General features: G+C 47.0%; 1 protein-coding gene across 2 annotated transcripts in view; it reads left to right on the forward strand.

The window, feature by feature from the left end:
• The first annotated feature begins 4875 nt into the window (after positions 1 to 4875).
• The window catches only part of STIL (STIL centriolar assembly protein), a 43106-nt gene continuing 32858 nt past the window's right edge, over positions 4876 to 15123 (forward strand). For both annotated transcript variants that reach the window (XM_043964792.1, XM_043964793.1), the window contains exons 1-5: positions 4876 to 5081; positions 7480 to 7536; positions 11456 to 11563; positions 11848 to 11960; positions 14368 to 14555. In XM_043964792.1, coding sequence (XP_043820727.1) covers positions 7493 to 7536; positions 11456 to 11563; positions 11848 to 11960; positions 14368 to 14555 — 453 coding nt within the window. In that variant the 5' untranslated portion in view covers positions 4876 to 5081; positions 7480 to 7492. The remainder of the gene's footprint in view (positions 5082 to 7479; positions 7537 to 11455; positions 11564 to 11847; positions 11961 to 14367; positions 14556 to 15123) is intronic.

Consider the following 15123-nt stretch of genomic DNA (forward strand, 5'->3'; position numbering starts at 1 on the left):
CTAGGAGAATCAATAACAAAATTCTTTCTGGACACAAAAGGTCAAAAATCTCAAGGGAAATAATGAAAAAATGGTAGGAATGAAGGGGCCCTTGCAGTATCAGATCTCAAAATATACTACAAGGCAGCCATTCTCCAAACAATTTTGTTCTTGTTTAAAAAAAAAACAAAAAGAAAAAGATTGATCAGTGGAACAGATTAAGTATTTTATATACAGAAGCAAATTAGCCTGGTGGTCTAGTGTTTGATAAACACAAAGACCCCAGATACTGTGTCAAGAACTATTTGAGGGGGCAGCTACGTGGCCCAGTGGATAAAGCACCAGCCCTGGATTCAGAAGGACCTAAGTTCAAATCCAGCCTCAGAAACTTGACACATACTAGCTGAGTGACCCTGGGCAAGTCACTTAACCCTCATTGCCCTGGGGGAAAAAAGAACTATTTGATAAAAACTGCTGGGAAAATTGGATTAGCAGTATGCAGTATGGAAAAAAAATTAGATTTAGATCAACACCTCAAACCTTATACCGAGATAACTTCCAAATGGATAAATAACCTAAATCGAAAAAGCCACGTCATAAACAAATTAGAGAAGCAAGGAAGAAATTACCTACCAGATCTGTGGATAGGGAAAGAGTTAATAATAAAACAAGTTAATAATCAAACAATAAAAGGCTCATGAAATATAAAAGTGGATAATTTTGATTATATAAAATTTAGAAGTTTTTGCACCAAAAAATCTAATAGAGCTAAGATTAGAAAGGGAACAACTGGGAAAGTTTTTGCAGTAGGTTTCTCTGATAAAGGTATCATTTCTAGAGATAGTGAACCTATTCAAATTTGTAAGAATAAGAACCATTCCCCAGTTGATAAATGTTTTAACAATACACCCAATAATTTGGAATACAGGAAGTACAGGCAATCTAAAGCTATATGCAAAAAAAAAAAAGCAATCACTAATAATTAGAGAAATGTAAATTAAAACAATTCTAAGGTTCAACTTCACATCCATCAGATTGGTAAAAATGGCCAAAAGAAAAGAAAGAGAAAGAAAGGAAGGAAGGAAGGAAGGAAGGAAGGAAGGAAGGAAGGAAGGAAGGAAGGAAGGAAGGAAGGAAGGAAGGAAGGAAGGAAGGATGGATGGATGGAAGGACGGGACAAAGTGTGGGAAAACATGGATATTGATCCACTGTTGGTGGAGCTGTGAATGAGTCCAATCACTTTGGAAAGCAATTTGGAATCATGCACAGAAAATTATTAAACAGTAAATGCCTTTTGATTTGGCTTTACCACTCTTAGGGCTATACCCCAAAGAAATTAAAGAAAAAGGAAAAGATAATACACACATATGTATGTATATGTCTATGTCTATGTGTGTGTGTATGTGTGCATAGCAGCTCTTTTTGTGGTGGAAAAAAAAACCACTGGAAATTAAAGGGATGCTCTTCAATTGGAGAATGACTATACAAGTTGTGGTCTATGAATGTGATGGAATACTATTGTGTGCTGTAGGAAATGAGGAAAAAGACAGGGAAAGACTTGAATGAACTTATGCAGAGTAAATTAAGCAAACCAGAAGAACAATTTATCCTATAAACATCAACAATAAATATGAATAATTTTGAAAGACTCAAGCACTGAGTGATCAGCCATGATTTAGAGGGCTGAAGAAGAAGAATGCTGCTCACCTCATGACAGAGAAATGATGAACTATTATGAAGAATAAGAACAGTACTTTTGGACATGACCAATGTGGGAATATGCTTTGTTTGACTGTGCTTATATGATACTGGGATTCTGTTTTCCTTTCTTTCTCCCTCTCTCCCTTCCTTCCACCCTTCCTTCCTGCCTTTTTTCCTTCTGGTAGGTGGAGGGAGATGGAAAGGGGAGAAAAAAATGAATGTTTGAAAACTGAAAAGAAAAATAATCAAAAGGTACTTCCGGGGGCGGCTAGGTGGTGCAGTGGATAGAGCACCGGCCCTGGAGTCAGGAGGACCTGAGTTCAAATCCAGCCTCAGACACTTAACCCTTACTAGCTGTGTGATCCTGGGCAAGTCACTTAACCCCAATTGCCTCACCAAAAAAAAAAAGAATAAAGGTAACATCTATCTGATTGTTTAGTGCCTTAGGGAGGTGGCAGGGGAGGGAGGGAAAGAGGGATAGAATTAAGAACTCAAAACGTTAAATTAAAATGTTTATTATTTTAAAAAAAGTAAAGAACGTCTAGAAACAGTTTAAGTAGGTGCCCAGCGACAAGTCTGTAGCATTGTGCTCAACATTCTATCACTTAGGAGTCACATCTTCCCCTACATCTGTAGCACAGCCCAAGGCTATGCCTTCTTCCCCTCTGGGGGAATGGGGGGAAGGGAGAAGCTGTGCTGCATTTTCGTCGTTGCCAGTCCGATGGATATGAGGTAGAACCCCAACTATCTAGTCAATGTGGAGAATTAGAAATCCAAAGTAGCGATTCAGAAAAAAGACATAACTTTCCTCTAATAGGAAAGGGACATTCTCATTGAACTCTGCTCGTCAGTCCTGGTCTGGAATACTGTATTTATTTCTGGGAGATCATTGATAATCCGGTTGTCCAGAGGATGACTAGATCAATCAAACAGCGTTATTAAATGTGTGCTCCAGAAAGAATGTCTGCACCAGTGATATCAGTCAAATAGAAATGGAGAATCCCATAAGGATTCTATTAACTATTAGCCAAGTATTAACTTGGTTTTTAAATGGAATGTTATCTATGTTTTATTGCATTTTTTTTTGTGGGGCAATGAGGGTTAAGTGACTTACCCAGGGTCACACAGCTAGTATGTGTCAAGTGTCTAAGGCCGGATTTGAACTCAGGTACTCCTGACTCCAGGGCCAGTGCTCTATCCACTGCACCACCTAGCCGCCCCCGTTTTTATTGTATTTTTATTTATTTTGTTAGGTATTTTCTGATTACATTTTAATCTGGCTCAAATCACATTTGGTTTTGTGTTTTTGGTGTGAGGCAATTGGGGTTAAGTGACTTGCCCAGGGTCACACAGCTTGTAAGTGTCAAGTGTCTGAGGCTGGATTTGAACTCAGATCCTCCTGAATCTAGGGCTGGTGCTTTTCCCACTGTGCCACCTAGCTGCCCCAAATTTTCACCATTAACCTCTGAATCTTGCAGGATAGCAACACCTGCTGGTTATAGTTAATTATATGTAACTCTGTTATAATGATTTAACATTTTAGGACACCATTTAAACTACAAAATAGAGGTAAGGAAAAATTTATTGCAGACAAGCCTCAATTTGTAACAAGCTTTTACAATAATTAGTTTGTTTTAAGGTTGGGAGAAATATAATGGCTCTAAAATTTACTTGATTCTGTCTTTAGCTTTAGGGATTTATATTAGATTGGGGTGGGCAAACTATTACTTGCCTACTTTTGTACTGCCCAAGAGCAAGGAATGGTTTTTACTTTTTTTAAATAAAGTTTTATTGGCCCCTATAAAAACAAGCAGCAAGCTGGATTTGGCCTTGAAGTGGTTTTAGATGAGAATTCCCAATCACCCCAGACCTTTACCAGTTAGGAAAAATTCCCAAAACCGTAGGCAGAGGTTGGGCTCTTTATGCCTATCTCTCACTAAACCCAGGACTTTTGAAGCCAAATTCAGTTTACTGCAAGCATTTAGGCAACAGCAGATTATATTACATTTTAGTGTCTGTGGATAGAAAGGCATTGATTCTGAGGGGAAGTGGGGGAAAGAGGAAAGTTTTTTTGGGGACTTCCTTGAGCCTGGGCTCTGCCTGTCCTTGACATAACCCCATTCTATCTTTTATAAAGCTTAATCTACTCTCAGTTCCTCATCTGTAAAGTGAGCTGGAGAAGGAAACTGCAAATCACTACAGTATCTTTGCCAGGAAAGGCCCAAATGGGGTCACAAAGAGTCGGACTGGAAGAACAAACATTTTACAGATGACACAGAGGTCAAGTGGTTTGCCCAGGTTCAGATATTTGAAACGAGGCTCCAATGAATGTCCGACTCTTCATGACCCTTTCTTCGGTTTTCTTGGCACAGGTCCTGGAGTGGTTTGCCATTTCCTTTTCCATCTTATAGATGAGGAAACTGAGGCAAACAGGGTTAAGTGACTTGCCCAGGGACACACAACTAGTAAGTGTCTGGGGTCGAATTTGAACTCAGGAAGCCCAGCGCTCTTTCCACCGTGTCACTTACTTGCCCGTTTTGCATGCAGTAGGGGTTTAAACTATGCTAGTTGGATTTGAATTAATGAATGTACCTGGCCCTTTCCACCAGCTCTTCTCACTCCTCCATAGCTCAACATTCTAAACTTATTTTTTTGAAGGGAGTGGGGAAGGGGGAGGGCAAAGAGACAAAGTATTTAAAGTCCTTTGTTAGCTTTGCCGAGATACATCCTATCAAGTGCCTGCGCCATTGTAAGGAAATCTGGGAATGAAGATTGCCCGCCCCTGGAAATAGTCTGAGCCTGCGCTGAAGAGTGCCCGCCCCCTTTAGATTGTTAGGCTGTTTCCGAGAACGCGACGCCGTTTCCCAGGCAACAGCAAGCTGGCTTGAACTTCCGGCTTCCTTTGCTTCCCCCCCAACCCGCTTCTGCGCACGCGCCAAGCGGCCCCGACCGTTGGCAGAAGCCCGAGAGTTTAAAATGCCTCCGCGCGCGGGGGCGGGACTTCTTTTGGAGAGACAGCCTAGGGGGCAGCCCAGAGTGGGAAAAGAAGCGCTCCGGCTGGGCGCGCGGGCAGAGCGGTCGCCACCACGGCTCTCGATTGGCTGGAAGCGGGACGATCTCTGGCGCTGATTGGTCGGTCCGATCGGGCCCCTCCCTCCGCCGCCACCGCCTTGTCAATGTCAGTAGAGCTACAGGCTGAATCCAAACTCCAGCCCGGCTCGGCCGCGCTTTGCCGCTTCGCTTCCCGCCGAGCCAACGGGTAGACGCCGGGCCCCCGCCGCCGCCAGGTGACTGAGGCAACCGCCGGGCGGGCCGGGGGCGCCGGGAGTCGGGGCCCTGCAGACCGAGGGGAAAACTGCGGCACGGAGCGGATCAGCTGGCCGCAGGCGCCCAGCGCGGAGGTAGGCGGGAAAGACCCTGGGGAAAGGGTGGATCCGCGTGGGTCTTTGACCCAGTCAGCCAGCTTACTTTCTGTGTACGGGCCCGGGGCTCAGAGCCGGGGATACCGAGGAAGGCAAACACGCGGCTCCTGCCCGCGGGGGGCTCTCCGGTTAAGTGGGGGGCGGAGACGGCGTGCCAGTAACCGGATCTGTTCGGCGCAAACGAGCGGTAATCTCGGAGGGCCGAGGTGGGGAGGGGGACGTGCACTCCAGGCACGGGGGGACGGCCAGTGCAAAGGCGCGGAGCGGGGAGGTTGAGCAAGGCTGGTGTCCCGGGGTCTCAGAATAATAAAGTGTAAGAAGAATGGAAGGGGGGGGGGCAGATGTGAAGGACTTTGAACGACAAATAGAGATGTTATATTTGATCCTGGAACTGAGAGGGAGCCCCTGCATTTTATTGAGTGTTGGGGGGGGTGTGGTATGGTCAGATTTGAGCTTTAACAGATGAGTGGGGATGGACCGTAGTGGGGAAAGAATGACTTGGAAGGAAAACAAACGGTACTTCACTGCAATGGGGGCTTGCTCCCACAGCTGATGAGGTCACCGAGAGAAGAGGTATATAAGTGGTCTGTAGCAAAATGGGAGCTTGATGATACTTTCCATAGCTCTCCCGCTGGATTGTTGGGAAAGCCTTTTTAAACCTTTAGGGATGGAGAAATGTGTGTCCCTGAATTGGTTAGGGAACACCCTCTGAGCAATGTCCCTTTTCCCATGTAGATCAGTGATTGATTGTTCTTTATCCTGGGGATTAGCCTGTTCTACTTTCCTCCCTGTGTCACTTCTCCGGTCTTGTGGTCCTCCTTCACTTTCCTACCGCACCAAGGCCCTGATCTCAGTTGCTGTGAATTTACTTATAATCTGTGCTGGTGATTTCTAGATCTCTCTCTTCTCCTGCATCACCAACTGCCTGCTGGACATTTCCCCTTGGATTGCCTTTATCCACCTCAGACTCATCATGTCCAAACTAGATCATTCTCTTTTTCCCCAAACACATGCCTCTTCTGAGCTTCCCTAGGATGCTGTCCAGGGCAGCGCCATCCTCCCAGTCCAGCCACACTCAAGCTCAGATCCATCCTTGTGTCCTTGCTCTTTCTCATCCTGTGTATCTAGTCAGTTACCAAGTCATATTCATTATACTGCAACAATATTTCTATCTCCTCGCTCACTCAGCCACAACTCTCACAGGGCCCCTGCAGCAGTGGTCTCTCTCTCTTCCCAGCCCATTTTCCACAGAGCTGCCAATTGATGTCCCTAAAGCTTATGTCTGACGGTGTGTCCCCTGCCCAAGAAGTGTCAGGGACCAAATCTTCGATTTCCTGCAGGAGATGACCTCCTGTAGCAGTACATATTGACTTTGGCCATGGACTCTTCCTCCTTGGGGTGGGAGTGGGACAGGTGGTTGTATATCACCTTCTCTTACTGGACCAGGACCTAATGTAGGTCATCCGGAGCCGTCCTGTCCTCATTGCCTTGTGCCATCAGTCCTACTAGCACCTCCATCACAGTCCCCCTTACTTAGCTCTATTCTAACTGAGGATACCAAGTGATATGCTTGACACCCTATTGTCAGTGAAACAGCTTGGGCTCTTTGTGCCCTTCTACTATCAATCAATAGCAAGCATTGGATACCTATTGAGGGTATGAAAAGCAGTTTATTAGGAGAAGAAGAGACTCAGAGGCTCACTGCCATGGGGTACCCCTAGAGACTGCCCCAGAGTTCAGCCTGGGAATCTCTGTGCTCTCTGCATTGGGTGGGTGGAGTCGGGTGGGGTTGGAACTCTGAATGTTAATTAGCATTCAAGTATTTAACTTGGTGTTCTCAACATTTTTACAGTGTGGGGGCTCTGTCTTGTATTGTGGATTTACACTGTAAAATTGGGGATAGCACACGCAACTCTCCACTTCACTGACTTGTTGTGAGGAAAGGGCTTTGTAAATCTTAAAGCACTATAGGCAAGCAAGCTCCTGTTTCTGAGATGGTTCTATCAAGTAAGGCTATAAAATGAGACTTCCATAAATGGGCCATAATAATCACACATTCTGTGTGACATCACGGCTCATAATTCTCTTTAGTTAATGGCAATTAGGGTTTAAATAGTTTCTCCCATATGAGAAGGAACCTCCCCCCAATCCTTTGCAAAGAGGGCTGTTCTGTGGGTCTAGAACACTGCATATCATCGAATTTAGGGGATTGATTGGTTGATTCTACTGATGTTTTTCTTTAAGAAAAACAAAACACCCCATCCTTTGTTATATATAGTGGCTTCATGGGTGAGGGAAGAATACACGTGCGGATATATCACTGAAAACTGATTTTAAAATAGCATCTCCTGTTTCCTCATTTTTGTTTTTTCCTTAGGTTCTGACCTATCATGGAGCCTGTGTATTTCCCCTCTGGGCACCAGATGAATCCCAGGTATGTTTATGTGACACGGTGGGACTCCCGTGCAGTTTGCTCACAGATACTGTTGTAGGCATTTGGTCATTCTTTGGATCGGTGCTTCCATTTTATTCTTTTCTCTTGAATTTTGTTATTGTTATTCTGAATTTTGTTAAGAGTTGTTGAGTTTTCGGTTTGATTTATGTCTTGCTACTTTTCAAAAGCCATCAGTTGTGTCACTTAATTCACCTGCACCTTTTCTGGGGTTTCGTAAGTAAGTCATAGAGCCATCTTTCTGCCTTTCATTTTTTTCGTCTTGTTTTATTACTATCACTGACATGTTTAGTACTAGGTCAAATAACATTGGGTAAACAGGATGTCTTATATTGGGAGAGTTTCTTGTGTTTTCAGAGTCAGGGCTGGGGTTTGGGCTGATTCACTGCCATTGGGTGTCCCTAGAGTCTTCCCCAGAGTTCAGTCTGGGAATCTCTTTGTGCTTGATGCATTGGGCATGTGGAGTTGGGCAGAGTTTACCATCTTGGTTGCCCTTCTTGGGATGTTTACCAGCTTATGGAGCTAGAGTTCAAAAGAGAAACAAGGCTAGATGTGTACATCTGGAAGTCATCTGATTATTAAACCCATGGGAACTGATGAAGTCTCTAAGTGAGAGAAGGCCCAGGATATAACCTTGCACCATATCCACAGTTGTTGTTCGTCCCTCATATAGAAGAGAACCAATGACATGATGTCTTGACTTGCTCATGAATTGGATTTAAGTGAGGCAGAGTTGCACAAAGCCATCAGCCTCACTCTCTCTGCCCAGAGTCATTGAATTCCAGTGGCCAGACAAAAGTCAGAGCAGCTGTCGATGGCCTGGGATGAAGTGGGTGACCTTGGTGTCTTAGGTGTCTGACCAAGTTCTGAGTGCTCCAAAGCATCTGCTTCAGTTGCCTTCACGGCCCTTAGAACACACTGTTCTCATTCACCTATTCCTTGGAGGAAAATCTTCACATGCTTTGGGTAGACACCCCTGTGACTCACCAATGGGTTTGAGGCCTGTTGGTTACCCTCAACCTGGTGTAGTCAGTCCATCTTCAGGGACGGTTTTACCTGGGTGTGGCCACTGCCCATGCTGCAGCTTCTTGGAGCCACAGGTGAGAGTTGGGTGCTAGGTGGACACCAAAGGTGGATGAACAACCCTGAAAAGGGCTTGGCACCAGAGGTGCTAGTCATCCCTGAGCACCCCATACGTGCACATTAAGGGCATTCTAGGGAAGGAGACTGAGGGGGAATGGTTAAGGAGATAGGAGACCCAGGGATCTGTGTCATAAAAACCGGAGAAGAGAGAACTTCAAGGCAGACAGGGTGGCCAGGAGCCTCACATGCCACAGAAATGTTAAGAAGGGCTAGAATTTAGAAAAGGCCACTGGATTGGCCATTTAGTCAGAGCAGTTCCACCTGATTAATGAAGCAGAAAGTGAGTGAGAGGAACAGAATTGGAGGCAACATGGGGAGACAATTTCTCTGGCTTAATGGAATGGCAGAGTCAAGTGAGGGTTTTGTTGCCATGAAGGAGGCCTGGGCATCTTTGTAGACAGCAGGGAATGAGCTAGGAGAGGGAGAGACTGTAGATTAGGAGGAGAGGAAGAACTATTGTGGGGACCATCTCTACTGGTTTCCTCAAGGAGAGAAACTCCTTTTGGGGGGCGGGGGGAGTGAAGGGCACAGTGTGGTTTGCCAAGCCTCATAGTCACCACAGATGGCCCTATCTATCCATGGACCTTCCACATTACATATTAACCAAAGACACAGCAATACGTATCTTAGGAGAGGTGAGACTCCACCCAGCTGCAGTGCGAATGAGAGGATTGGAACCAGCCAATCATCTCTTTGGACCCGCTTTGGAGGACCCTTAAATTTACTTACTTACTTACTTACTTGCTTATTTATTTATTTATTCATTCATTCATTTATTCATTCATTCATTCATTTGTTTATTTATTGCGAGGGGCAATGGGGGTTAAGTGACTTGCCCAGGGTCACACAGCTAGTAAGTGTCAAGTGTCTGAGGCCGGATTTGAACTCAGGTCCTCCTGACTCCAGGGCTGGTGCTCTATCCACTGCGCCACCTAGCTGCTCCCGGACCCTTAAATTTATAGGGGGAGCTTGGGGAAGATAAAGGTCTGGGAATGGCAGAGTGGGACAGGTTATGTCTGTTCTCAGGGAGAGTTGGAGCACTTGGGACATGGTATTTCTGAGATTCATATCTTTAGCTCAGTGGTAGGGGGAAGAGGCATCTTTGTCTGGAAAGTTTATTTTTTGAAAGCTCTCCCTGTGTCTGGGCTGGGCTGGGGGTCTTCTCTGTCTCTTGGGAAGGTAGACCTTGCATTCTGGTGGGGGGGGGGGGGTTGGGGGTTGGATTGACTCTGCCTTTTTTTCTTTCTTGGGATGGGGTGGCCTCAATCTCTTACCTATTTAGACCGAGAGAAAGTCAAGGAAATGCAGACAAATTGTTCCTGTCATTTAAAAAAATCCAAATCGGGGCAACTAGGTGGCACAGTGGATAGAGCACCAGCCCTGGATTCAGGAGGACCTGAGTTCAAATATGGCCTCAGACACTTGACACTTACTAGCTGTGTGACTCTGGGCAAGCCACTTAACCCTCATTGTTCCACACACACACACAAAAATCCAAATCACGTTGTGAATACACAGACCAGCCCCCAGTGTTCACAAAAGACAATTTTTCCTTTATGCAGATAGGCAATCCCCTCCCCCTCGCCCCTGTCCTCGCCCTGCTCTGAGAATCTCTTGACCTGAGTCCAGCTTTGGCTCCCTGGAACGCTCAGATATCCCTGGCCTTCTGGACTCTGCCGTTGGCCTTCAATGGGATGGGAGAGGAGGGAGGGGCAAGACACCTGTCTCTTGATTTCTCAGTATGTGGGAATAGTTGGGGACCAGGTTGATCAGCTGGCTTGTGTCTTCAGATTCTCTTTGTGCCAGGTGTTCTTGGTGTAGGGTTGCTGAAACAAGCCCCCAGAAGGCTGATCAGTTTTCCTCTGTTCCCCATAACCTCTGTCTTCCTCATTAAAGCACTAATTAGATGTTCTTGGAAGGGCATCTTTGTTTGCGCAGCCCAATTTATACCTGACACAAGCAACTCATTTGTAGAACAAGAGATCCAGCTAGCTCCCTTCAGAGGTTGAGTGCAGGCTAGAGGTGGCCTCTCAGGTGTGTTAGAGCAAGGAGTCTTTTGCCCCTTTGGTTGGTGATGCCAGCTGGCCGGCTGACTCTTCATCTTCCCTGAGCTCTGAGGAGCCTCCGTTTCATCAAGTCACTTTTAGTGGCCTTCAGGCTGAGGCTCACTGTGCGTGGATGGGGTTAGCTAAGGACACTTCTACCTAAAGTCTTACTGCCCCAGGCACGAGCTTGACTTGTGGTGGCCTTCCCTCTTTGTTTCCATCCTTGGGAGTGTTGTCTGCTTTAATACATCAGAGATGTTTGTCTTAGGCATCTCTGAAGTTCTGTTTGGAGAGCTCTTCTAAGAGCTTCCCACCCTGGGATTGGCCCTTGGCGGGCCTTCTCCCAGCATGCTTCTCTGCACCTGCTGACAGAAGGCGTTTCTCAGGGGATTCAGGACTGTTATCGTTTAAAAATATTAGGGAAGAGAAACTATGTGCCAGGCACTTAGCAGAGCTATTAAATGTCTGAGGTTGGATTTGAACTCATGACTCCAGGCCTAGCGCTTTACCCACTGTACCACTCAGCTGCCTTTTATAAACCCCCTGTATTTTAGGGGACATCAGTAGTTTAATCTTAGTGATCAGAGAATCAGTCCTTGCTTGTACATCAAGAATATCTTTTAGTCCTTTTTCTCTGCTTTAGATTAAAGGGACCTTTAAAAAGATAAGCATGCCTTAACCAAACCTACATCTATTTGTACTTTGATTAAAAGGATCACTTCAAACAGAATGGTGCCTCTCAGCTTTCCTCCGTCAAAGAGCATGCTCTGGGATCCAACCCCGATGGGAGATGTCAAGTATTTACATCTCAGTTACTACAGGTATGAAGTGCTGTCCTTTGGTTCTCTTTCATGTAATTGGGAGCAAACCAGGATCAAGAGGCCTTACACAAGTGGGGCAGGCTCTGGCCACTGCTTTTCCGTTCCTCCTCCCCTCTGTCTCTCCAAGCTCTCAGCTCACCCGTCTCCCTCTAAGAATCCTCGGCAGCCCGTCTGTTGGCCTTGCTGCTTGGCTTTTAGCGCTGCAGGTGCTACAAAGGCTCTCAGAGCATCAGACTCGAGGAACGTAAACATCAAGATGGCCAATGCATGTCAGTCTTTTGCAGGAATCCCAGACTTGTGGTGACTGAGAAGGCCGTGCGGCTTGCTTATCGGCACGCTAAGCAGAATGACCCAAATTTGTCGTGTTTTTTGCTTGGGACTCTCTTAATAGATGAAGGTAATGCTTAAAAACAACTTTATACTTTGGGCTACAATGGGTGTCTTGGATGGGCTTTGGTGATGCTTCGTTCTGGTTTGACTGACTGACTGCTGGCTCACAGGCTCTCTCCCCTCCCATCTCCTGCTCTCATTGTCGGGGACTTTGGCCTCCGTACTGACACTCCCTCAAACACGCTCACTTCCCAGCTTTTCCACTCTCCACCCACCTCAGCCCCCACAGAGAGGTTCGTGCCCTTGAATTCACCATCGCCACCAAGAGTTCCATGCCCACGTTTGTGAATTCTGAGATGGAGCCCTCTGCTCTCGTCCTTTATCCTTCTAGCTTCCCCTCTGCCTTATGACCCCTAGCCCAGTCCTCATCCTCGCTGTGAGCTCCATGCTCTCCACCCCTCAGGCCTTTCCCAGGTCATCTCTGCTCTGGGTAGACTCTCTTCCCTTCCCCATCTTGACCACAGGATGAAACAGTCTAGCTCTGCTGTCCCAGATGTGGATCACCTTGGCCATCTGCTGCTGTGGCTCTTATTCGTTTACTGTTGATATGGAAAAACCATGAAACTGCTGACAGATCCCCTGTGATTCATGTTGCATACTCTCAGCTGGATCCTTACTGTGCTGAGGAATCCTTTTCCACCCCCCTACCCCACCTCCCAGGGCTTCCCTTCCTGGCCTTGGCTGAGAAAATTGCCTCATTTCACCGAAAGGATGAAGCCACTTGCTGGGAGCTCCTTTGTCTCTCCTCCTCCCCTTGTCACTCAGATGCCTTTCCCGGCTACCATCTTCTCCTTGTCAGATACATCATGATTCCTCTTGGAGATTGCCCCTCTGATCATCTTCACTCACTGATCTTCGGTCTCTCTCTGACTACAGGCCTACAAACATGCCCGTGTTTGCCCTGTCATCCCTGCTAGCTATCGTCCCATATCTCTCCTTCCCATTGTGCCCAAACTCCTGGAGAAGGCCGTCCATACTAGGTGACTTCGTTCCCTCTCCTCATTGTCTCCTACACCCTCTTCAGTCTAGCTTCTGACCTCATGTTTCAAATGAAACTGCTTTTCCACAGTTGTCAGCAGTCCCTTAATTGCCAAATCTAATAGCCCTTTGTCAATCTCTCTCTCCTTCCTGACCTCTTCACAGGCTTTGAAACTGTTGATTATCTTCTCTGTGTTTTCTTCTCCCTTGGTGTTTGTGACCTTCTCTGTGCAGGTTCTCCCAGCTGACCTCTCTCTTCTCCTCAGGCTCCTTTATTGGACTTTCACCCAAGTCATCCTCCCAACCCCACAAGGGTCCACCCTTAGCTTTCCTCTCTTCTTACTCTATAGCATTTTACTTGGGGGTCTTATCAGCTCTCAAGATTCAATGTTCCCAAGGCTGTTGAGGCTCAGGTTGATTTATCCAGGCCTATTCCCAGTTCCATTATTGCTTCAGCGCTAGCCTATGAAACATCTCAAACCGGTCGGCCCATATCCCTCCCTCAGTACAACACATCCCCCCGGAATCCAACCTCTGTCCCCCCGACTTGGCTTTCACCGCTTGGGGCGTCCATCTTCTCATCCTCTCACTCACCCAGGCTCTCATACCCATTCATACCCCATATCCAGCCTGTCACCAAGGTTTTCATGTCCACCTTCCCCCGGGTCCTCTTCCCCCTCGTGCTGGCACTCAGCACCTCTTGCCTGGGCTATTTCAGAGGTGGATCCCACCAGTAGATCACCTGCCTCAAGTCCCTCCACATTCCAGTTGGTCCTTCCTGCAGGGGCCAATATGATCTTCCTAAAGTGCCATGCTCAGTTAACTCCAGGCACTCCCTGTTGCCTTTAGGATCCTCTGTCTGGATTTCAAAACATGCTGTGACATGATGGAACATAACAACACCCTACCTTTCCGGAATTCTAACCCATTACACTCTCTCCCCAGTGCTCTGTCATCCAGCCACACTGGCATTTTGCTGTCCCTTGAACATCTTGCATCTCCCTACTCTCCCTATCTCCTGGTTCCTTGGCTGACCCCCATACCTGAAATGTCCTCCCTTGTATCTAATCTACCTCCTAGCTTCCTCCCTGTATCCGCTGAAATCCCACCTTCTGAAAGAGGCCCTCCCCTTTTCCCCCTCCCTCCTCCCCTCCCCTTCTCTCCCTTCCCTTCATCTCCTCTCCCCCTTCCCTCCAAGGTTATCTCCCAGTACCTTCTCTCTATCTTGTTTCTAAATAATGTTTGCATGTTCTTTCCTCTGGTCTGCTGGGAGCTCCCGAAGGGCAGAGAGGGACATTTTTGGTTCTTTGTATCCTCCCTCCACACTTAGCACACTGCCGGTACATAGTAGGTACTTAATAAATGCTCCTCATGGGGATGCTGCCTGCACGTGCATTGTTAATGAAGGGTCTGCCTGTCCATATTCGGCTCTTCAGGTGAGGAGGGTGTGAGGCTGAAAATAGACCGCTTTGATCCTGGTCGGGAAGTGCCGGGATGCCTCCGGAAAGTCCCCAGCGCTCCCCTGCCCGGAGACTTTGTGATTCCATGCACAGTGAACACGGAGGGACTCTGCCCTGCAGACATGATCATCCACGACCCCGAAGACTTGAGCTCGGTCTTGAAGGTGAGCGTCCTTCCGTGAATTAGACAGGATTCATCTCAATGACGAGAGAAAGGGCCAAAATAGAAACTGGATGGAAACAAGCTCTGGGCCCAACTCCTTTCTGTCCAGCTTAAGATGAGGCTGAATTTGGTTTCTGAAGTAGTTTTCTAGCAAATAAATTCTCTCTTTTCATTTGGAAAGAACCAGGGAAACCTGATAACTGCAGAGCTTTGAAAACGATGTCCTAGGAACCATTTTCTCAAGCACTCCTGGGGGTAGGGGTGAGGCTCCAGTACTGGGTGTGGCCCTCTGACCCCTGAACAGTAACATGGGAGCTTAACCCTTTGAGGCAAGGACAGCTGGGTGGCTGGCATCCCATTTCCAACAGCAGCCAGGGCTGTCCCCAGATCCCAGGGAGATTTCGGAGACGTTCACAGGTGGACGGGTGCCCTTGCTAGCACACTGAGCTGCTTGCTCTTTTGGAGGCTTGCCCTTCCCTTCCCAGGGGGAAGATGGGACCTAGGATTTCATGAGTGTGGCTTCCCCTTCCCTGAGGCTGATGGCAGCTCTTCTCCAGCTTAGTGAGTTA

Source organism: Dromiciops gliroides, chromosome 4 (genome assembly GCF_019393635.1).
Source record: "Dromiciops gliroides isolate mDroGli1 chromosome 4, mDroGli1.pri, whole genome shotgun sequence".
Classification (NCBI taxonomy): domain Eukaryota; kingdom Metazoa; phylum Chordata; class Mammalia; order Microbiotheria; family Microbiotheriidae; genus Dromiciops; species Dromiciops gliroides.